The sequence below is a fragment of the Terrapene carolina genome, unplaced genomic scaffold, assembly GCF_002925995.2.
Source record: "Terrapene carolina triunguis isolate 2854851 unplaced genomic scaffold, T_m_triunguis-2.0 Scaffold95, whole genome shotgun sequence".
In the NCBI taxonomy this organism is placed as follows: Eukaryota; Metazoa; Chordata; order Testudines; family Emydidae; genus Terrapene; species Terrapene triunguis.
The window spans coordinates 32650007-32674330 of NW_020664446.1; the positions used below are offsets into that span (position 1 = coordinate 32650007).

Consider the following 24324-nt stretch of genomic DNA (forward strand, 5'->3'; position numbering starts at 1 on the left):
CGGAGCAGAGCAGCTGGAGCCTGGGAGGGGAAGTGCCCGGCCGGCGGCTGGGGTCCGGAGGCAAGGGGGCTGCCCGAAGCCGGTAGCACTCGGGCAGCTCGGCTCTTAAACAGAGCCGAAGAGTTAGGGAAGGAGCAGAGCAGCTGCGGGAGGGGAAGTGCCCGGACGGTATTTTCCCGGACATGTTCGGCTTTTTGGCAATTCCCCCCGGACGGGGGTTTGATTGCCGAAAAGCCGGACATGTCCGGGAAAAACTGGACGTATGGTAACCCTATGTTACAACCAATATGTTTGTTCATTTTTGAGGTGGGGTTTTGTAGGGAGGAGGTTTGTCTCTCTCTTTAGCTAAGGAAAGGAGAGGGGGACATTGAAGGGAGGAGTAAAAGGGAAAAGGAAAAGAGGATGGAAGATGAGGGCTATGGAGGGCAGGTTGAGGGAGGCTGAAATAAAGCAACGACTAGGAAGGGGGTGGGAAGGAGTTGGTGCAAACAGCCAAGTAGCAGAGGGGAAAGAATGTCCAGAGTAAAAGCCAAACAACACAGCCCTCAGGCACTGATGACATTATCAGCATCCAAAGTACCTCCCACTCTGCTGTAGCTGCATGTCTCTGCTCCTGCCATCTTAGTTTCTGAGGGACCCTTCCCATCAATTTCTTTCTTCCATGAGCTCGCAGGACTACGGGGAGCAGTGCATGGGCCACCCTGCACATTTATAGGTCCAGGGGTCCTAACTAGGAACAAGCAGCTGTATAGTTTTGCAACTGTAGCGAGGGGGCACGGTCTCCCTCCCTGACAGATGGGGAAGAGAGCTGCAACTACCCCCAAGTGGGCAGAACCAGGATACCCGTGGCTGCCCTGTTGAAGCAGAAGCGGGACAGGAACTGGAACTATAAAAGGCAGGCCCTCCAACTCAGTGGGAGGAGAGCTGCTAGAGGAGCAGGATGTCTCCCCCTGGCTGCTGGAGCTTGGAGCCGACAGAGGCCACTACAGCGCCAGAGACCCAGAGGAAAAGACAGTCACCTTTTCCGTAACTGGTGTTCTTCGAGATGTGTTGCTCATGTCTATTCCACAATAGATGTGCATGCTCGCCACGTGCACCGGTGCCGGAAATTTTTCCTCTAGCAGTACCTGTAGGGGAGCGCCCCCCCCGCCCACGACCCCTGGAGTGACGCCTCCATGGAGCAGTATAAGAGGCGCTGCACGCTCCCCCCACCCTCAGTTCCTTTTTGCCAGACAACTCCGAGGGGAAGGAGGGTGGGATGTGAAATAGACATGAGCAACACATCTTGAAGAACAACAGTTACGGAAAAGGTAACTGTCTTTTCTTCTTCGAGTGATTGCTCATGTGTATTCCACAATAAGTGATTCCAAGCTATATCTGTTGGAGGTGGGTAGGAGTTCACAAGGATGGAGAACAGCCCTGCCAAACCCAGCGTCATCCCTGGTCTGGGGGATGATCGTATAGTGTGAGGTGAACACGTGGCGGCCCTACAAATATCCTGGATGGGGACGTGGGCCACGAAGGCAGCCGATGAGGCCTGCGCTCGAGTCGAGTGTGCCCTCACAATAGGCAGCGGGGGGAACACCCGCCAGTTCATAACAGGAACAGATGCACAAAGTGATCCAATTGGACAGCCTCTAAGTGGAAATCGGCTGGCCCTTCGAGCGCTCAGCCGAGGCGACGAACAGTTGTGAGGACTTTCTGAACAGCTTAGTCCGCTGGAGGTAGAAAGCCAGAGCCCACCGCACATTGAGCATGCGCTCCTCACTGGACATGTGAGGCTTGGGGCAGAGGACCGGTAGAAAAATGTCCTGACCCATATGATAGGTGGAGACCACCTTCGGGAGGAACGCGGGGGTGTGGGCGGAGCTGGACTTTGTCCTTATGAAAGACGGCTCAGAGGTCAGGGCCCTGAGCTCCAAGACTCGCCTGGCCGATGTGATTGCAACCAGGAAGGCCACCTTCCATGAGAGGTGAGACCAGCAGCACGTGGATAGTGGTTCAAACAAGGGCACCATGAGACGAGCCAACACCAGGTTTAGGTTCCACTGTGGGACTGGGGGTCTAGAATATGGAAAAGGACGGTCCAAACCCGTGTTGTCCGTGAGGACCCTGACTACCTTGCCCTCTAGGTGCGAGCGGAAGGCCATACATGCCAGCCGCACCGTCCTGAGCTCCTTGACGTTTATATGTAGGGTCAGGTCTTGAGCCGATCACAGTCCTTGGGTCTGAAAGTTCCCCACGTGGGCCCCCCAACCCAGGTCCGACGCATCGGACACCAGCTCCAACGATGGGGCCCTGTCCCTGAATGGGACCCCTTGGAGCATGTTGTTTGGGGCGGACCACCACCGTAGGGAGGCGATCACAAGGTCTGGCACAGTGATGACCTCGTCCATCCTGTCCGTGGCCTGGGAGAACTTTGAGACCAGCCAGAGCTGGAGGGGCCTCATCCTGAGTCTGGCGTGACGGACCACGTATGTGCACACCGACATGTGACCCCAAGAGTTGCAGGCAAACCCTGGCTGTTGTCACCAGGAACCTTGTGACTGAGTCTATGAGACCTTTCAGGGTCTTGCCCCGTCTGGCGGGAGAGAGGCCCTGGCCGATTCTGCGTCAGGAGCGCCCCGATAAACTCTATGCGTTGGACCGGGACTAACATGGACTTGGTGTTGTTTACCAACAGGCCCAAGGCGGTGCCCCTGGACAGGAAGAGCGCCACGTGATCCCTCACCCGCGATCGGTAGATGCCCTTGACAAGCCAATCGTCCAGATAGGGGAATATCTGGACTCACCGCCATCTGAAGTAGGCCGCTACCACCGACATGCATCTTGTAAACACCCTGGGGGCAGTGGACAGACCAAACGGAAGGACCGTGAATTGGTAATTTTCTGTCCCACCACGAAACGGAGGAAGCGTCTGTGCCCCTCGAATATGTGGATGTAGAAGTACACGTCCTGTAGATCGAGGGCAGCGTACCAGTCCCCGGGATCCAGGGAGGGGATGATGGAGGCCAGGGAGACCATGCAGAACTTGAGCTTCACCATGTGCTGGTTCAGGCCTCGCAGGTCCAGGATGGGCCTGAGCCCCCCTTTGGCCTTTGGGATAAGAAAATAACGGGAGTGGTACCCCTTGCCCATGAACTCCTCGGGCACCACCTCTATCGCCCCTAGGCCAAGGAGCCGCCCCACCTCCTGCTCGAGCAGAGCTTCGTGCGAGGGATCCCCCAAGAAGAACAGGGGCAAAGGGTGGTTGGGCGAGGAGGAAGTAAACTGGAGGGTGTAACCCCGGGAAATGGTGTTGAGGACCCATCGGTCCGAGGTTAGCCACGACCATTCCGGGAGGAAAGCACACAACTGGTTGGAAAAGGGAAGCTTTATTGGGGGTGGATCCCCGATGAGGACTGGCGGGGTGCCCCTGAGCGTCCCGTCAAAAATGCCTTTTCCCCGCCTGCTTGCCCTTGGAGGACCCAGGCTGGGGGGCAGGCCGAGACTGTCTCTGAGGGTGCCTCTTATAGTCCCGCTGCTTCTTATGGGTGGCCTCGTACTTCGTGAGGGAGGCCTGGGCGGGAGTCTGCCGCAGCTTGAATTTAGGTTTTGCCGGAGCTGGGACATAGAGGCCCAGAGTCTGGAGGGTCGTGGAGTCTTTCATGCCATGCAGCCTTGTATCTGTTTCCTCCACAAACAGAGCTTTCCCATCAAACGGGAGATCCTGCATGGAAGACTGCGCTTCGCTGGACAGCCCGGAGAGTAGGAGCCACGACGCCTGTCTCATGGACACCGCGGAGGCCATTGATGGTGCAGCCGTGTCCGTGGAATCCAAAGCTGCCTGCAGTGACGCCCTAGCAGCCGCTGTCCCTTCCTCCACTAGCGCCTTAAACTCCTTCCTATCGCGCTCCTGGAGGGAGTCCTCAAACTTAGGCAGGGAGCCCCACAGATTGAATTCGTACCGGCCCAGGAGAGCCTGATGGTTGGCCACCCGTAACTGGAAGCTCGAAGATGAATAAATTTTCCTTCCGAAAAAGTCCAGTCTCCGAGAGTCTTTGTTCTTTGGGGTCAGGGCTGGCTGACCCTGCCATTCCCTATGGTTGAACGACTCAACCACCAAGGAGTTGGGGACCGGGTGGGTATACAAGTACTCATGCCCTTTAGTGGGTACAAAGTACTTACGTTCTGCCTTTTTAGAGATGGGGGCCAATGAGGCCAGTGTTTGCCACAGGGCATTTGAAATCTTAGTTACCCCTTTGTGGAGAGGCAAGGTCACCCTACCCAGTGCCGATGGGGAAAACACGTTAAACAGAGAGTCTGAGGGCTCCTCCATCTCCTCTGCCTAGAGGTGTAGGTTCGCTGCCATCCTCTTTAAGAGTTCTTGGAGGGCCCTAGAGTCCTCCTGCAGGACATAGGGGGGCGGGGCCGCAATCGTCTCCTCCGGGCAGGGTGAAGAGGCCGGTGTGGTGTTCTGGGTGTCAGCCGGCACCGGAGGGTCCACCACCTGGTCGGACTCTGGGCACGGTGCCGAGGACATACGTCCCACCGACTCCTTCCTCGGGGTCTGGAGAGGGAGGCCGACGGTGCTTCCGAAGCTCCAGCCACCGAGCAAGCCCCCACCAGGGGCTGTGCCGGAGGCCACGGTGCCCACTGGTACTATTCGGCTGGCCATGACGCTCGGTGGCACTGCACCTGCTGTGGCACTGGTGGGACTGACTGTCCGGGTTGGCTGGCCTGGCCCATTAAGGGACGGCTACGGATGGAGACCGGGCTGGCGTAAGATCCACTGCTGTCCCTGGACTGGGAGGAGCGGCAGTGCCGGGATCTATGACAGCCACCGGACCGCGATCTTGATGTGGAGGACTGGTACCGACGGTAATAGCTGCTCCGTGAACGGCCTCGACGGGCAGACCCACGAAGGCGAGACGCCTGCAATCAATGCCCGGGGCTGCGATGTCTTGTTGGAGACTCAGAGCGGGAGGCCAAGCAAGAACTGCGTTGACGATCGTGTCGTGACCGACTGCGGTACCCTCTCCGAGATGGGGACCGACGGCAACGCCCGCCGTGGTCCTGTCAAAATTCGCTCCTTGAGGACAAGCGGTGCCGCGAGTCCCGACGGATGGAACCCAGTCAGACAGTCTGGTCAGCGTCCAGGGCGATCCACCTGGACTCTGCCCCAAGCGGTCTCTGGGCGGTGATCGGCATTGGGAATGTTCCCTTGACCGAGACCGGGCTGGAGGCGGCTGCGGGGATCACAGCGGCGGCTTGCCTCTGGAGCGCGGGGCTGACATCGGTGGCACTCCAGGCACCAGCATGGACATAACATCCCGGGCCGCCTGCAGAGCTTCAGGTGTAGAAGGCATCCGGAGAGGCCTGTTCCAAAGGGGCCGGGCTACTCCGCTCAGCTTGAGTCGGAGGCCTGGGGCCCGGTGGGGATCGAGGACTGCCCGACATGGGCCTAGCCTCTGTCCCAGATTTCCCTCAGTGCCGCTGCAAGGAGGGAGTCTTCTTGGCCCTCTTGGTGTGCCCTATGGGTGGGGAGTGGTGCCAACTGGTCGATGGTACCAGTGGGTCGCCGCGTACCGGTGCCGGGTACTGATTCGGAGTGGTGTGCTGGGGTTGGGGTCAGCGCCAACTCCATCAGGATGGGCCAGAGCCTAATGTTCCTTTCTCTTTTGGTCCGAGGCTTAAACGACTTGCAAATCTTGCACCTTTGGTTGATATGGGTTTCTCCCAAGCAGCGCAAACAGTCTGCGTGTGGGTCGCTCCTTGGCATAGAATGCCTGCAAGAGCCACACGACTTAAACCCCGGGGCACGGGGCATGCCCTGGCCCTGGCTCACTGACTAACTAAATAGCTAACTAACAACAGATACTAAAGTTGAACCAACAGTTCTGGGGACAAGCTACAGCAAAGCTGGATCAGAGCAGTTCCGACGCACCTTCACTGGCAGCAAGAAGGAAATGAGGGTGGGGGGAGCACGCAGCTCCCCTTATACTGTGCCAGGCAGGCGCCACTCCAGGGATCGCGGGGGGTGCTCCTCCCTACAGGTACTGCGTGGGGAAAAACTTCTGGCACCAGTGCACGTGGCGAGCATGCACATCTATTGTACACATGAGCAATTACTCGAAGAACTGCCGGAGCTGCCAGACACCAAGAACACAGAGGTGCTGTTGGGGCTGCCTCTAGCTGTTTACCCCAGCGAGATGGACGACAACCCGGAACCCAAGTACCCCCAGATTGGGAGTGTAGGAAGGAGCACAGGGAAGCCGAATAGGCTTCAGCTGTGTTACTGACTAGAAAATGGCCAGTGTGTTGTGGCCAGATTTCCCTGCTGACCCAGTGGTGGACCACTCCACTACTGTTAGGGCCCTGGGCTGGGATGCAGTGGAGGAGGTGGGCCTGCATCCCCCTGCCACCTCACTGTCAGGAGTGGCAGCCTGTCGGCTAATTCCCCCCTGAATGGAGTCACTTTAGGAGCATTGCAGCAAGAGGGCGGAGTCTCCCTCCCTGACGGCCAGGGAGAGAACTGCAACCGCCTTACAGCAACTAGTTTAAAAAGTATGAAACTACAGGTACTTGGTGGTTAGCTGCCTGTGGTTTTAGTAAAATGTCTGCAGCCATGCAGCTTCAAGCTGATCTCAAACTAAGAAGCACTGGAACAGGTCAGAACTGAGATTGGAGATCTCCAGGTGCTGTAGGAAGTGGCCTAAATGCAGGTTGTATTTTTCCCAATGAGCTAGAACTGGGATAATCCAACAACAAATATTTGTGCATACCAGTTATTTGAATCAGCAGGTGGTTTAACCCTGTTTATTTGCAAACATTTGGATGAATGTTCCCAAGCACAGCCCTCAGGTACTGTTCCCAATTATGTCAATGAAAACAAAATCATCATGAATGCTAGTACAAATTTCTTACAAGTATCAACCCAAAAAAGCAATTATGGTACTTGGAAAAGAATTGTTTTATTACAAAAATAAGATTAATTGAAGAGTCAAATAGAGAACAAACACATAAAAGCCACAACCAGAATCTGACTAGAATGGCACTATACTTGCTCTCCATGTAACTCATATCACTAAACTCATTTCCTATTTTTCCTCACACTCATTGGCATTCATGTGGCGTGGCACATAACTGCTAAGTCCCCTCATTAGGGATTAATTTTAAGGCATCTCAGTCCTGCAGTGAAAGATTTTACTGTATATTTTAGTGATTTTTGCAATTCTATTTTATTTTTGTAGTAATATATTAGCACAAAGGGCTCAATGGCATATAGTAAATTACTGTATATACTCGTTCATTAGCCCATTCGTTTATAAGCCGACCCCCCAAGATGGTTAGGTAAAAATAGCAAAAACTGTATGATCCTTTCATAAGCCGACCCAATATTTCAGGGGTTGGCAAACTTTGTCTCCCGGCCGTCAGGGTAAGCTGCTGGTGGGTTGGGACGTTTTGTTTACTTGGAGCATCTGCAGGCACAGAGCCCCTCAGCTCCCTGTGGCCGCGGTTCGCCGTTCCCAGCCAATGGGAGCTGTGGGAAGTGGCGCACATACCTGCAGACGCTCCAGGTAAACAAAACAACAATGTATTAGATATTCTATTCAATGATTCCATAGAGTTTAAAATCATCAGATTTTGGTGTAGACCTGTTTATAAGCCGACCCCCACTCTTTGATACGTCACTTTTTTACCAAAAATATTCGGCTTATGAACAAGTATATACCGTAAATTCAAATTGTCATCGCTTGGGAGTGTTATAAAAAGGCAAAAACAAGCTGAGCAAGCATCTTCACTCTATGTGGGTCTTAACAAAAATTTCTTGAAGAATTTATGGCTGTTGCGTAACTCAGCCACCCATCTCCTGAGCTGGATGAGCAGAAGGCATATGATACTGTCTCTGCACAAATTGCACTGGTTCTCTACTTACTACTAGATCCAAGTCAAGTTTCAGGTACTCATCTACTAAGCCCCCAATGGAATAGAACCCAGATATCTCAAAGATTGCCTCTCTAATACTGATGATTGTTTAGTGGACTCTGACTAACAGAAACCAGGTTTGAACTCAAGGGAGTTTGCAGATGAGCCTTCTCAACAGCTGGCCTAAAGCCAAGGAGAACTCTCCCAAAAGATATCAATGAGTTCTATACCACTGACATCTTCAAAAAATGCTGTGCTATTCTATTTTATGCACTTGTTGTGCATAAAAAATAATGTGCTTCACAGAAAAAACAAGATAAAGTCCCAGCTCTTCAAAACATTCACTAACCAACTGTAGAAGAAAATGTGGTAGCACACTCCAAAACAGAAGCCAATGCTTAACCAAAGAGCAGAATGCAAAATTGCCTGTCACTTCTAACCTAATCATACTGATTTTCTGTAACTCATGTACAGCACCTTGCTATCATGACAACAAGCTCTTTGGAAATGCTTATAGATCTAATACATTTTTGTACAGAATTTATAATATAGATGGGAATGTGAGACTCCTTTAATTCATACTATAGCTATTTGTAAATCAGGCAAAAACACTGGTTCAGACCATACCTTGCTTGCATATCTGGAATTCCCAGGGCAACCAACAGGACTTCCAGCTGAAGTTAACCAGAGTTTTGAATACACAAAAAATACAGGAACAGGACCATAAGTTATATTTTCAGTCATGGCAGCTATTGATAACTGTTCTAGAAATATTAGTATGAATACAGAAGACAATACTAGCTGGAAGAACAGGTATTAGATTATTATTTATGTAAGTACTTTGGGGAAGGAGCTGTCTTTTTGTTCTGTTTGTACAGTTCTAGCACCATGGGGGACAGGTCCATTACTGGGACTCCTAGGTGCTACCACAATTCACACACACACACACACACACACACACACAAAATGAGCATGTAGGCCGCCTTTCCCTCCAACCCTAGAAACCCTGATGGGGAAAACCCCTTTTGGTGATTATACAGCACACTCGCTGTACCTTTACCAAGTATCTTTACTACTATTATTATTATTTCTTGCCTTAAGTTCCAGGTACAATGCAGCATGGTTACAGGGACCCTGTCTTGCTCCCTGGCTCAGTCTTTTATACAGCTTGGGGTTTTTTTCTGTAACCTATCCAGCCAGTGAGCTAATTAGCTCATTATACTCCCTACAGGTGCAAGTGATCCCCTCTAAGGGTACATCTACACAGGGATAAAAGACCTGTGGCCCTAGCTGGGCTAGGTCAGCTGACTCAGACTCATGGGTCTTGGGCTGAATGGCTAAAAATTACAGTGTAGCTGTTTGGGCTCAGGCAGGATCCCGAGCTCTAGGACCCTCCATCTTTACAGAGTCCCAGAACTCAGGGTCCTGCCTGAACCCAAATGTCTACACAGCAATTTTTCAACCCTGAGTTTTTCAACCCATGAGCTGACCTGGGCTAATCAGTTTTGTTATGTTTTTATCCCTATGTAGATCCACTCTGACCGTCCAAACTCAACCACGCTACTTAATGCCTTCCTACTCTAACTACACCCAGTGTCCTGTGTGTTCTAAGTGACCAAGGTGCTGGTCCCAAAAGGGGCTCTATTTATAACTGCTCACAGCACCCTGTCACAGTCCAAAATTAAAGAAGAAATTGCAAAAGCCCCTATAGGAAAAACATTCTGAGATATCTTGTTACAGCCTATTTTATTCTGAGAAAATTTACATTTCATCAGTCAAATGTATAAGTTTCAAGAAGTATCTAAAGTCTTGAGAATAGAGAAATTGTTGCTGATGTATATTCTAGTAGCCCTTCCGCTTGCTCAGGCATACATGGAGGATTGAGAGGAATGGGGTTGCTCTTGCTTCTAAAAAGGGTGTAGTATTTTTTTTTCAAATGTGATTGTCTGGTTGGAGATTGATTTGTTATATAGATCCAGGCTGGCTTAGACCGGCATTGTCATTATAGTTGTTTTGCACAGGATATGCATTTTACATTCTATCCCAGTGCTTAAATCTTGAGAGGCAGACACTTTCAGTCAAATTAAATAAATGAGTGTTTATAAAAGATATGAGTTTAATTAAAATGGGCAAGATTCACCCTGATGTAGATAGAGCGCAATAATAGTTGTACCAGAATAACTCCCTCTGTGGACACTCTTATTCTGGAATAGAAGTGCCTTCTTCAGATATAGCTTAATCCACTTTCAAAGTCCACTTTCAGTCACCAAATTCTTATTCTAAAATAGGAGTGTCCACATGAGAAATTATTCCAGAGTAATTATTCTGAAATAGCTATAGCAGTAAATTTCCAAGTGTAAACAAGCCCTAAGAATAATTTCTTTAACATTATTTTGCAGTTTCCTCAAAGCAAATAAAACAAGAGTCAATAATCCACTACCATACCAAACAAGTGAATAACATTTTATTAATTAAACACATTGCCTTATAAACCATGCAGCATATAGGTTTATCATTGAGTGGAATAGTGTAAACATTATATCAAAGAAGTTCTGTTTTAAGGACTCCCTCTCTCTCTCTCTCTCTCTCTTTGGGTGGGTGTATGTGTGTGTTTGCATGCACCAGGCTGGGGAGGGGCATAGCCTGGGGTAGCCACTCCTGTGCTATTGATAATACATTCATGCTCCATACACCCTTCTAACAGAGACTAATCCTACATGCAGACTCTCACACTTTTCTAGTAGACTACTCCACCTCACACAGTGCACGGTAAGTTTAACCAAAGAAGGAAAACAGGATCTGATTTTGTGAGGAATCGTTTTGTTTTGAGATGGGTTTGTTAGTGAATTCTGGCCACATATTATCTTTGATGCTAGAATTAAAAAGCGATTTGTTCTCCAATCATGTTGCCAGTGGTCTTGTATCCATATTTACAAACATCTTTCTGTTTGTTAAGACTTTGACACTTAACTAATTTAGAGAATTTATTTTGAACTGGGGAATACAGCAAAGAGACGTTCAGAATGCAGTGAAGAGGTTGTTAACTTGCTTTAGCCATGTAAGGAAAAAGAGAGATCATAAAACTGGAAAACAATATTGTAGAGAAAAATCTTTGTCTACCATTGATAGTGTTCTAAGAACCAATCTGCATAGCATAATATGTCAAAGCAAAAACAAAGCAGAGTTTGGTTATTGCAAATGATGGCCTTATCTATCTTCAGTATATCGATTTCAAGTTTGTGTAATAAAACCACAAGTGAATACCTCATGAACAGAAACTGTTTATAGTAAAACCATCCATCTGTGGAGAGTGCAGAGATGTGGTGCCTTCTGTAATTAACACTGCCGATTTCTGAATGACCCTTTCTGACAAAGACTAAGAGCAGCACATCCCTTGGTCTTATATTTGATTAGGATTTAGGGAGCACTAATGAATTAATGTTTGCAGAGAGATTTGAAGTAAACAGCTATATTCATGACAAGTATTAATGTCTATTATTACTGAAGGCGGTGTCTCAGCAACCTTTCAGATACGCTTAATAAAGGCCTTATAAATGCTTCATAAATAATAACAATGACCAAATAGTTATGAATGACTGATCTAGTGGGGCATGCCCAATGCTGATGCGCGTGTGCTTGATGAGACATGCATATTAATAATAATTAGCCATGCCTGTGGCTGTGTCGCTGTGCTGCATGCCCCCTGCTAAGTGTGCGCCCTGTCTGTCTCTCTAGGGCTCGGGGGATGCCGAGGGCCCCTCGCTCCTTCGCCAGGACTCTCCATCCCTGCTGCACTTGCATGACAAGAGGCAGCCGCAGCAGCTCCACTGACCTAATGAGATGAGGGTCTCCCGAGCCCTTCCACTGAGCCTCCTGCTCCTGGGCTGCCTGGGGGGCGCCGCCAGCGGGCAGGCCCGAGGGGCCGGTGAGAAAGCGGAGCGCCCCGCGCCCTGGGCGCAAGCCGGCCAGTTCTCTACCCGGGAGCAGCATGTGTGCAGCTGGCAGCTGGTCCGAGGGGAGGAGGCCACCGAGCTGCAGCTGAGTTGCCAGGCGCCTGGAGAGGGCGGCAGCGAGGGGCTCCGGTGCGTGTACCGGGGCCAGCCGGAGCGCTGCGCCGCCTACAGCGGCAAGAGCCGCCAGTACTGGAAGCAGATCCTGGGCAAGCTGCGCCGAAAGCGCCACCCCTGCCAGGACAGCAGCCCGCTCAAAGCCCGGCTCTGCAGCAGCAAGAAGGGGCCGCCCGAGGCGCAGCTGCGCCTGGCTCCCCCCAGCCCCAGCCCTGCAGCGCCTGGGGCCGCCGGGGGCCCCGCCAGAGGCAAAGCCAAGGGCCGGGGCAGTGTCCAGGGGGCGCCTACGCTGCAGCAGCCCGGGGTCCCCGGCGCCAAGGCGATGAGCAGCGGGGCACGCTCTAGTGCCCTGGAGAAGCGGGGCAAGGCGGGCAAGAGGAAAGGGGGTCCCGGCTCCCCGCTGCCCCCCGAGCAGCGGCCGCCCACGGCTGGGGGGAACCCGGAGCCGCCCACGGAGCTGAGCGAGGACCTGGCCGAGACCTACTGTGCGGAGCAGTGGCACTCGCTCTGCAGCTTCTTCGTGAACTTCTGGAACGGCTGAGGCGGTGGGGGGCGGGGAGAGAGGGAGACGGGCGGGGTGGGGGGAAGGGTCGGGCCCAGTCGGGTGGGTGGGGCGGAGCTGGGGGTAGGAGCCTGCAGCTGTGGGACACCCGGGTGGGGGGAGGGGTATAACTTACTCATTGGTGCTAACCCCGGGGCAGGGCGGGAGCTGGGGCCAGGCCTTTGCACGGGGGCGTTATTGGCTAACATGACTGACCAGTCCCTCCTTCTACACTAAACAAGCACCATGCCCTGTGTAGTCTGCGCTGCTATTTCAGAGATATCTGTTCTGGGGGTGACAGGCGCCCCTCAGCCTACGCTCTGGTAGTTAAACCCCTAGATTTTCTGTACTGTGACTTGCGTTCACTCGCTGGGAAAGGGCTTCCCCTTGTTCACCAGGAGCAAACATGTGCCAGTGAGTTGTATTGCAGATGATGATGGGTGCAACATTAATAAAGATGCAACTCTTTTACAGCAGTGTGTGTGTGATCTCTGACTTGCCCCAGCCTGCTTGTGGGTGTGATGCCACAACTGAGCCCCGCAGGACCAACTGAGGAGTTGAGGAAGCAGTACCTTACATTAACTGACTGTTAACATGATTCCCTGAAGGCGGATGAGGGCCTCGAGATCCTGAAAGACTTTCCGAGGTGGCAAGACGCCTACACAGCACTGGGGCAACAGTGAAATTATACCTCTTTGAGTATATTGTGCAAACCTTTCATCCTACTGAAGCTAGCCATTCATACAAGACTTAGTTTATTTTCTAGTCTATTGTGAAAAGCTCCAGAGAAACAGTCAATATTCATGTGCCTATAGAGGCTGTCACCATAAGCTATTGCTTTCTCTGTTCCTTGTGTCCTGCATTGTGGCATGCTGAGAAACACTTACTGAAGGGAACCTACTTTCTCCAGGTGCCCTGGGAATATGCTCTCTTTTCCTCCACCTATGCAAATGAAACATATTTTAATTAATATGCATTCAAATACACTCCTCTGAGTCACACACTTTAGGTACTTTTTCCTTAGCTTATTTAACTCTCTTTGGCTGGTATTCTTTCAAAGGTGACACTCTCCCTCTTCCCCCCCCCCCCACTCCCTTCACGCTCACCTTTTCATAGCACTTCTGCAGCACTATTTGCATCAGTTTTCAGAAAATAAATTGAAACAGTGGTCTCCGTTGACCCAGCTCGCACCTGTTTTTCCTCAGGAAAGCGTCAGTTATTACACTTCACTTACTTATAGCCTCACCTCACTTTATTTAGTCTCATATTCATGTTATTTCCTACTGTGTGTGATTGTGTGGCTGCCATGGGGCCCAGTCATGGAAACCCTCAACCATGTAACTAGCCTTTCCTCAGTACCTTAATGGGACTGCTGGCAAGAAAAAAGAAAAAAAGAGAGAGGGGTTGTCGAATCAGGTCCATATACTGGTTACGCTGATTTTTGTAAATATAAATCTAGGGCCCAAGCCTGCAGCTGCTTATGCACATGAATGGTCCCATTGAATTGAACTCGGTGGGACTTGCATGTGTAAAGTTACTCATGTACATAAGTGTTTACAGATGTGGTTTTAATTATTATCTGCCTCTCTTCTCATTTCAAAAGGTGTGGCAATTTTATTTTTTTTAATCAAAGACCTGTACTTATAATGGCAAAGTGTGATGTTCTGGCTTGAATAGGATCATCAAAAAGAAGAGCAATGTAAACAAAATATTGATCTTATTATAGAAGCCATCAAAGGAAAATCAGAATTGCTACGTACTGAATGGAGAAGTTCAATGAAAGTCAACAGGAATTTCACATACAATTGCTGGAAGAATATGGCTCTCGGTTTTAAAAGCTATGACATTATTATGCTGCTGGGGAAAAAAATCCAACCTTTTTCATATAGTGTACTATGTAAATTAAGAGACAAAAACCAGCTGGCTGAGGTTCTTATTTATATATTTTAACTGATGGATGTTTTCAGCACAGATATGAAGACTGAAAGACAGCTGATGTCTTCCCCAAATAACTAGTTTCTACATTCCTAAAGATGAAAATCAAATTGGAAATGACCCACCTTAAAATAGACCCTGACAGTTTCAAAAATTGTATAAAAAAATACTAAAAAATACACTAAACAAAAAGCCCACAAAGGGTTTGCTCCTTTCTTGCCTAAACCTCTTTGTGATGTCAGTAGGAACAAGAATGAAGAGTGGGGTCCTATTTTGGGGGTAGGGGAAGATGTATGGGCCCAATCGTGTTTCGATTAAGTCAGTGGCAAGATTGTGATTGACTGCAAACAGTTGCTGTTGTTTCTAACAGATGAGAAAAGGATTCCTAAAAGTGAACTCCGTTTGGAGATTTGAATCTCAGTTTTTAAATCAATGGGAGTTTTGAAGTTAACACAAAGGAACATTTAAATGGAGAGGGAAATGCTTTTCTCACATCGATAATGCGTTATCCAGTCTTTACAACTGGAACTATTTAAGTAGTTTATTAATTTTATTGGCTGGGCTTGATATTTTAAAGATAAACAAGTCAGTCATTTAGGTCCTGGTCCTCCAATCACATTGACGTGGGCAAATTCACTAGCCTCACTGATGTCCTTGTGGCTCCATATGGGGGTCCACTCAGCATGAAGCAGTTTCAGGATCATAGTCCTAAACCCTGCTTTGACTCGCTCTCTGCACTTATAAGCAGTTCAGTACATGCCCAATGCCACAAGCTTCTTTGAGACGTCTTTATACACTTGATCATTTCTGGCACTCTTTCTGATTTGCTCACCTCACACCAGAGATTTACCAGAGTTCAGCTGTGTTCCTCTGGCCTGGTAGCAGCATGGTTGGTGTGGGGCTCCTGTCTACTATGGGCCATAGCTAACACGAGAGACTACTAGATGTATTTCCAGGTATGCAGTCTGCATGGAAAGGAGAGATAAACACCAAGCAGCTGCATTTGAACCAACCGGGGTTACTTCTGTTTCCTGGGATTCAAGTTGGAAGTTCTGGGGTCAAAGGACTGAAACACAGGGTCAGGCAATTTTGGGATTACATTGGTGGAATCTCCACACCTGAGTCTGGGTACTCAGGCTTGAGCTGCATCCACACTGCAAAATGACAGGGTTTGGACCCAAATCTCATTAAGACTCAGACGCCACCTCCCTGAGGTGGGTCCTAGGACTCAGGTCTGAGGGTTTGCGGAGCCAGGTCAGAAAGGAGAGTACATAGATAACAGGGAAGTTTGGTCTCAAACCTGAGTCTGCAGTCAGGTTTACAATGCAGTATAGACAAACACATAGGGAAAAAGACAAGAGTGTCTTTGTGGACAGCGTAATGAAAGCTTCTGCTCATTGTGCAGCAGTGGTCATTAAGAATACAGAATGGGATAGAAATTATTGAAAATATTATGCTATTACATAAATGAATAATACTGTATGCTCTTATCTGGAATACTGTATTCAATGTGGAGCGTGTTATCTGAAAAGAGACATAGCACAAATAGAAAGGATTCCAAGATGGGATACAACCATAGTTAGATGCATAGAGAGAGACAGTTATGAAGTCAAATTGTAAAAATGGAATTGGTCAGTTTAGAGGAGAAACTATTAAGAGGCACATGATAGAATGATATAAAATAATGAATAGAACAGAGAAGGTAAAGTTATGAGAGGGTAAAAAGGAGCACCTAATACAAGAATAAGGGGATGGCAGATGAAACTGAAAAGCAAACAGTTTAAAACTGATGAAAGGAAATACTTGAAATAAATAGCATGTGGAACTCATTGCCACAAAATATTTAAGGCCAAGAGTTTAGCAAGATTAAAAAAGAATTGGGCGTTATTTGGATAATGAGAACATTCAGTTACTGTATATAGGGTAATTTATTGTGTCTTGATATAAATCCTCATACTTTCAGGCCATAATCAATGAGAAGCGGACAGGGCACAGTAAGAAACTTTCCTTAATGGGCAGGTTAATCCATAATTGTCCCCTATGTAGTTTCTTGAACTTTCCTCCAAAGCATCTGATACTGGCTACTGTCAGTCAGCATACTGGACTATATGGACCATTGGTTTGATCTGGTATGGAGATTCTTATGTTGACAGCAGTGGGGAAAAAATCCTTGTGTGTTCTTGAAACAGTACCCCAGAGTGCAGCAATTAGACCATCCCACAATATAGAAGATAAATTAGAATACAACATTAAATATAGCTGAGCAACACAACAGTAAACTATTTGTCATGCAATGCTATAAGTTGTAAACATCTCTAATGTTTTCACTGGTGATCTAAACTAGAATTTGAATACTGGATTTCCAGCTGCTAAGCCTAGTGAAATATAGTTGCTCTGAAGCCTCCATTAAAATCAGGATGGGGGGAGGGAGAAATATGAAGGGAGCTAGTACGTGGAATATTCATTCCTTAAGGGGTCTCCACAGGAGCTAACTGTGGATCCAGATAAAAGATGGTTCAACAGAATGGCTGAATCTCCACTGAATAGGTTTCAAAGATGAAACATTTTGGCTCCTTAATATTCTGTTGAATACAGTCCTCAATTTGTGCACTTCCTTCCCAAGTCAGACCACACAGAAATTAAAGAATTTACTTACCGAAAACATGTACCAAAATGTGTAGATTTCTTCTTTTTACATGTCTACTTAAATAACATTTTCTAACAGGCCTATATTTTTCTCTGCCAAACAGACAGTTCAGTTTTTGCAGGCCAAAAAAGCAGGCAGAGGCAGCTTTAAAGAGGAGGTATTTTTGGTTCCAAGGAGTGATTTACATCTGCACACAATGAACTTTGAAAATTTTCCAGAAATGAAAGTGTGTAAATCACTCTAGATAAGGACATGAGGAGGGATTGCAGGATTTCCTTAACATTCCTTTTGTCACAGGATAAAAAAAAGACTTGAAATAGGAACAGAACAGATTCTAAAAGATTCAAATGCTTCTGAAAAGTAGAAGTTACTTACCTTGAATAGCAACGGTTCTTTGAGATGTGTCCCCCTGTGGCTGCTCCATGTCAGTGTGTGCACACCTGTGCACTCCGGATCAGAGATTTTTCATCAGCAGTGGCTGTGGGTCTGCAACTGTGCCCTAGGCACCCTCAAGCTCTGCTACAAGGGCATACAGGGCGGGGCAGACCCACCACCAACACTCCAGTTCCTTTTCAACTATGAAAGTCCAATAAGAGACTCCAAGGCAGAGGGGAAGGAGGTTAGCTTGTGGATCACCTACAGGGAAACACATCTCGAAGAACTCCAGTTACCGTACAAGGTGAGTAACTGCTCCTCCTTCTTTGAGTAGTGTTGCTAGGGTGCTCCCCAACAGGAGACTCCTGAGCAGTACCTCCATGATGGAGGAGGGTGCTGATGAGGTGGATTCAGTACAAATTGTAGAACAGCCTCATCAGCTCTGGAAGCAGTCACAAGAGCATAGTGCTGGAAGAATGAGTGTAACGAAGACCTGGTGGCTACTCTGCAGATGTCTGGGAGAGGTATGTTTCTCAGCAGGGCAACAGAGGTAGCTTGACCCCTGGTGGAGTAAGCAATAACTCTCAGAGAGGGAAAACCCCTGAGGCTTTGTAACAGGTCAAGATGCATCTGGCAGCCCATTTGGACAATCTTTGAGTGGAAATTCCCTGTCCTTTAATTCATTCTGCAATTGAGATAAAAAGTCTGGGTGAAGCCCTAAAGGACCTAGTCCTGTCTAGGTAAAAGGCAAGAGTTCTTCTTACATCCAGTGTATGAAGGCTCATTTCTTCTCTTGAAGAACCCTCTAACCCTACAAAAATGAACTGCAGAAATTAAATTATTTATTTAATTGTGGGTAGGCAGTGGGTTATTTTTGCTACACAATTTAAGAAGCCACAGTTACCATCATTTTATCAGATACAGAATTTTATTACATTGTTGTGTGCATACAAATATTTTAAATAATTTACTAGCTAAATTTATGAGTAATTCTCTGGACACTGGCACCCTGAATGTTCTCAGGGGCTACAAAGTTTATTGCAGTGTAACATACAAAAGAAACTCACATTCCTAAGGCCACTACATGTTAACAATAACTTGGCAAAATTTGTTTCATTGGACTTTCCCCATCTCCCATCCCTATTACATCTTCCTCCTTCAGATTTTTAGAAACTTGCCCAAAGCTTCATATCTAACATTGTCTTTTGCTTAAACTAGGCTCACTTCATTCCAATACATTTCAAGATATATATCTGGATGGAAACAAAGCATTGAAAGGGAATCATGTTTTGATATTTTAATAGGGAAGGACAAAAGATGATGCTTTAAGAAATTAGAACTTGTGTCAGTTCAAGATTATATTGCTAGGGACAAGATTCTGTGGAAGTCAACTGGGGAAAAAAAAAACTTGATATGGCTAAACTACAGAAAGTTTCCGCAAGAAACTTCAGTGGCCATGAAATGTAAAACAATGTAAATGACTGCTGGAAGCTGTTGCTAGGCAACTAGTGCTCCACACACAAATGGTGAAGCAGTTCCAGACCAGCTTGTAGTTTGACAGTTGGAAACAGAGCTGGTTGGTCACATGACAAAGTTTGGGCTGCAGACCCCAAATCTTTGATCAGTAGGTTCTTTTGTTTTTGTGCACAATGACCACAATGGGAATTATTCTTTCCTAGATCCTGCGCTGGGTACTTAGGCATTTAAATTGCCTAACATCAGAAAAAGGAGGAGGGAAGTGTTGGGGAGGGATGCCTGGGCAAGATGCCATTCTTTATTTGTTGAACAATCTAAAAATGTAGTTCCTATTAAGTGTCTCAGAAACTAAATGTTTACTGTAATTGCCATGATGCTTCCTGTGTGTCTTCTTCATTCTGTTCACTGTCAAGTCTGCCTGAGAGATTTGTTTAAGGTTGCCAGAAGAGACCAAATTCTGACTTCATCTACCACATTGTTCATATTCACTGGCACTAAAATGTTGTGGATCCATTCGTAGTGCAAAGAAATGGTGTAATGAAGTCTAGTGAGCAATCCCTAGTCTGCTTGGAAGTGCTCTGCGTGAGAGGGTCACTGAAGCGTTAAGCCTGAATACTCCCTTCAACCTACATTGAAGAGTTTGAGTGAAAAACTCACATTAAAATAATGTCACTGAGTCCTTAATTGTCAATTACATCTAACAGAATAGTAGAGCTATGCATTATTATGAAAGAGCAAAAGCCATAGATCAGCCAAATCTCCTCCAGATGAAATTGCAGCAATTTCAATCAATACATCTTATACAGTATGTGCCCACTGTTACGTGTAGATTGCTTCAATACATTATGGGTCCTGCCCTATATGTGAACTACTCATGACTTTTATATAAAATAGAAAATACTGATATCTATAAAAACAAGCTCTTTCCAGGACCCTTTTCTGCAACTCCCACTGAAACATTTCAACTGTTCACTCTATCTCATTTTGAAACTGAAATCTGTTTGTGCAGAGGGTTAAGTACAGGTTAACATCTGGAGTTGTGCTCAGTTTCTGACCTCCACCTTTAGGTCTCAGTTCCATCATTGTGAAAATCCTTATGTATAACCTTAAAGTTCTAGCATTTGGGCTCCCATTCAGCAAAATACTTAAGCATGTGTTTAAGTCCCATTGGCTTAAAGTTAAAAGTAAGTATGCATTTAAATACTTGGTTGAACTGGGGCCTTAATGGGGACAGCAAAGTTCTTTAATTTTCACAGATCTCTGTGTGAGAAACTGGTTTGAGGAAAGGGAAATCAGATCCATATTTCTCATTAACAGATCTATGTTTAGCTTGTATTGGCTTGAATGAGTTTTTCCCCCCTGCAATATGACTCCATCTGTCCTGATGGAATCCTTAGTAATTTCCTCATCAGACCTAACATAGCTCAGTGCATAAACTTCTTACCAGTACTTACCTAGGGAGAAGATTCTACAGTAATATGGTTCAACTGGTGGTCAGTGTCTTCTTGTTATGCACATCCAAGCTGAACATCATTCTACAGCTTGGAAAGTGTGTCTGCATGTGGGATACTGAGAGACTAAGGAAAGCTGTGGAGAACAGAGGTTAGTTGTCAGGATTTTGAAAACAGATATAAACTGTGGTTTAAATTGTTTTCCAGCAGCACGGTGGGAGATGAGAGCTTGTTTTGAATTTCAGTCTCATCATTACCTTTACAAATCCATTTGTACACTTACTCCTTGGGACAAGTGAGGAGCCAGAGTCTTGTCAAATGATCTCTATTCAGATAGATCCCTATTGGCTATATCCCTATACAATACTACATATGTAAATTATTTCACATCTGATTAGTTGTAATTAATGTTTTCTGCATGAGTCCAAGATCCAACTGTTTGAGTGGGTATCCTCAAAAATTAACCTTTTTTCATATATCTGCATTGTGGAGCAGAGTGCCAGAATCAAGCCCTTAACAAACAGAACAATAAGACAGGGGCACAGGACAGCAACAATTTAAATGAAAGCAAGTTGGATAACTGAACCTTAAGTCTTTAGTGACTTCTCATTACATAACTCTAATATAATAGTGCCCTACCTTGCACCGTGATCCTTTTACTGAAACTCACAGTAAAATCAAACAATACAACAGACATTTCAGCAGCAGACTTTCCAATTTTCACTACCACCTTAAACAAGTTACTCCACTAATAATTTGGATTTAAGGATTTCATGCTCAATCTATAAACATAATTACATTCGGGAAGCTTTTAAACAGAAGGTATTATAGAGTTTAGATTAATTCTCCCAGTCACCACATTGTTTCATTAAGGGAGGGGGATCTATCAAGTACAATCATGTAGAAAATATTATACAGCTTTAGAAATAATTCAGGCTTGTAGGGCTTAACATGGTTTGGTATGTGCCTTGCTTTGTTAGATTTGTACAGTCTCTGTTACCCTCAGTGTAAGGAAAATATTTTGTTCTATTTATTTCAAGCATTCAGAAGGTTAATGATGCATGTGCCTTGGAGGGGGGAAAAGGGCGTGAGAGGGAAGGCTGCACCATCCTTAACTCAGCCCACATTCCAGCTTTCTGAATAGAAGAAATGGCCTGATCGCTATGGTGTGATTTTTACTCATCAAAATGCAGCCTTCCCACAGAACAGGTCCCTCCCTCCTTCTCCTGGAACACCACGTGCCTCGCAGTCACATTACATTCCACTTGACTCAAACACAGTCTTGAATGATTACAAAAAGAGAAACACTGAAAATTCTCATGGTCTTAGAAAATTAAGAAAATGCACAAATACAGCAAAAATAACTTCAGCTTCATAACAACAAGGACAAGGTTACACCCTGTAATCTGGAAGTGTTCTTTATTAACCCTTATAATATGAAATTGTATATAGTTTATGCTTGATATTAGTGTGTACCTCATGAAGGGGACTTTGCCTGATGCTGGCTTGCTGTACTTGTCTTGCTGTTCGAAAGACAGTATTGGCTTCACTTTAGCAGAAGTATATTTCAATTGGCTGTAGTGAAAAGCATATGTAACACTGTAAGGCTACTGCATTCATACAATGCGCCTTTTTGAGGGGCATAATTCATGTACATAATATTTTTATTATACACAAACCATAATGAACATTTAAATGTTACTTTTAGAATTTTGTTAGATCACCGATATATGTTCTATGATTAAATCTCATATGAAATTGAGAACCTTTTAAAATAAAATAAACCTTTTAAACCTGATCTTAATTTCAGATTTCTATTTTGATTTGATATTTAAATATTTTCTATTTAAGATTTCTCAAATCAGAAGACATTTAATTAAACAATTTTTATGAACATAGAATTAAATAACTTTTTGTAATATATAAATATAAACACACATACACACAGAGAGATTATATTGAATTTATCAAAGGAAACAAGTAAAAGAAGATTTGAGTCTATAAAAAAAGATCCAAATCTTAAAGTGCAACGTTTTACTTAAGATGTATGCAGAATAGTTGTTAATTTACTAGAAAACTCTTAAAGGGTTTGATCCTGCAAATCATACTCAAATAAATATTCCTTATTCATATGAGTAGTCACAGTGAATTCAATAGGTTTACTTACATGAGTAAGGATAGGGCCACCAAAGTGTCTGTAGAATATGAGGAATTAAAGAATTCACATAATCTTGCAGTTATGCTTTTCTAGTAGCATTTACTGTGTATGACATTCAGCTTTGCAACTACAATTATATTAAATACATCAAACTCAAACCTCAGCTAATCTAGAGAAACTTTGGAAAGGGAGATCCAATGCAGGAGTTTTTCAAAGCTTTTTTTTTTTTAAAGAATTATAAAACTATAATATACTTCTTGAAAGACCCACCTTGAACAGCATAATGATTTGCAATGAAGCAGGCAAGATCTAAAAGAAATGTACATAGTCTGCAATCAGTGTGCATATTTTATATGTTTCTTTTCAGAGCAAAACCTTTCAAAATTATACATTTATCATTACTATTCTGTTGACAGGAAAGGATTAAAAAGAAGGCAACACAGTGGAATATCATTTCATTTTAGTAGAGACAAGATGTTAAGGATATAGAAGTAATCTTTTGTCTCTACCCAAGGACAAACAGTATTAAATTTATATGCATGCTTCTGTCCTGACAGCAAAGGACTTCCACACAACTCTTACTGAGGGTTAATAGCTCTTTGAGATTCTACTCTCTAATGTACCTTGGCATGAAATGGTCTCTCGCGATTCATCTCCCCTTTTAATAGTAGCTCCAAGACTACAAGCACTTTTTTTTTTTAAGTTCTTTTATCCCCAGCTGAAGCAATCTGCATTTTCATTGGATCTGAGACCACATAGCGTGAACATTTTTTTCCTTTTCGGTTCTATTCTCCAGCAGCCCTCAGCAGACAGTTAGGCAATCTGAAGAACCTATTGAATATAGGGCACGATGTCATACCACCCATAGAGGGGCCAATGAGGACTCTCCTTTGGACCATCACAAGGAGAAATGTACATATTGACTGTATTTTAACAGCTTCTAGGAGCATTGTAAACCTCTGTGAGTTCACTGTAAATAGTAAGGGAACCTTAAGGGCTTTATTCCATTGGTTTTTTGTTATTTTTTAAATTTATCTTTGCTAAGTCTTCATGGTGCAGGAGTCACACAGTAACATTAAATATCAGCAAACATATCTCTTTGCACTTCAGAAGTTTGTTTGGTTCCTATCAATATAAGATGAAAGCCCAAATCCTCATGTCTGTCTTTGGAGTGGACAGTGCAACTCAGGAGGGCCTGGTTGTGAAGGGAGCTCTAAGGCCTAGGCCAGCTATGTGCCATGCTGGTCTGTGAGAGCAGTCCAAGGCTGATCGCACTTACGCTGGCTGCCAACACTCTAAAGGTATGTCTACACTGCAGTTAAACACCCGTGGCTGGCCTGAACCCAGGCTCCAGCCTGAAGCTGAACATCTACACTGCAATTTTACACCCCAGCCCTACAAGCCCAAGTCAGGTGATGCAGGCCAGCTGTGGGTTTAACTAGGGTTACCATTCGTCCGGATTCCCCCGGACATGTCCGGCTTTTTAAGCTAAAAATAGCGTCAGGGGGAATTTGTAAATGTCCGGACTTCCCCCGATGCAGAGCGCGCGCGGCTAACAGTGCTGCCGGCCGGCCGGTGTCACTTACATGGGGCTCCGACACTCAGCCAGAGAGGGCTCCTCCTCCTTCCCTCCCTCCCTGCATCGCAGATCGGCTCCGGCAGTCTGGAGCTCCTCCCCCGCTGCTGCCCAGCGGCTCAGGCAGTTCCTGAGCAGGGTTAACCGAGACATTAGGTGAAGAAAGGCCAACAACAAGGGGGCCAGGGGG

General features: G+C 46.0%; 1 protein-coding gene and 1 long non-coding RNA gene across 2 annotated transcripts in view; one reads left to right on the plus strand and one right to left on the minus strand.

Annotated features, from left to right (window-relative positions):
- The window catches only part of LOC115271195, a 23644-nt gene extending 11111 nt beyond the window's left edge, over positions 1-12533 (minus strand). The window contains exon 1 of the long non-coding RNA XR_003899805.1: positions 12460-12533. This is a non-coding gene — a long non-coding RNA (uncharacterized LOC115271195). The remainder of the gene's footprint in view (positions 1-12459) is intronic.
- On the plus strand, positions 10657-12516 carry FGFBP3 (fibroblast growth factor binding protein 3). Its single transcript, XM_024192636.1, has 2 exons — positions 10657-10677; positions 11644-12516. Exon 2 carries the CDS (start codon positions 11749-11751, stop codon positions 12514-12516), a length of 768 nt encoding a protein of 255 aa, XP_024048404.1. The 5' UTR covers positions 10657-10677; positions 11644-11748.
- Positions 12534-24324: the final 11791 nt, after the last annotated feature.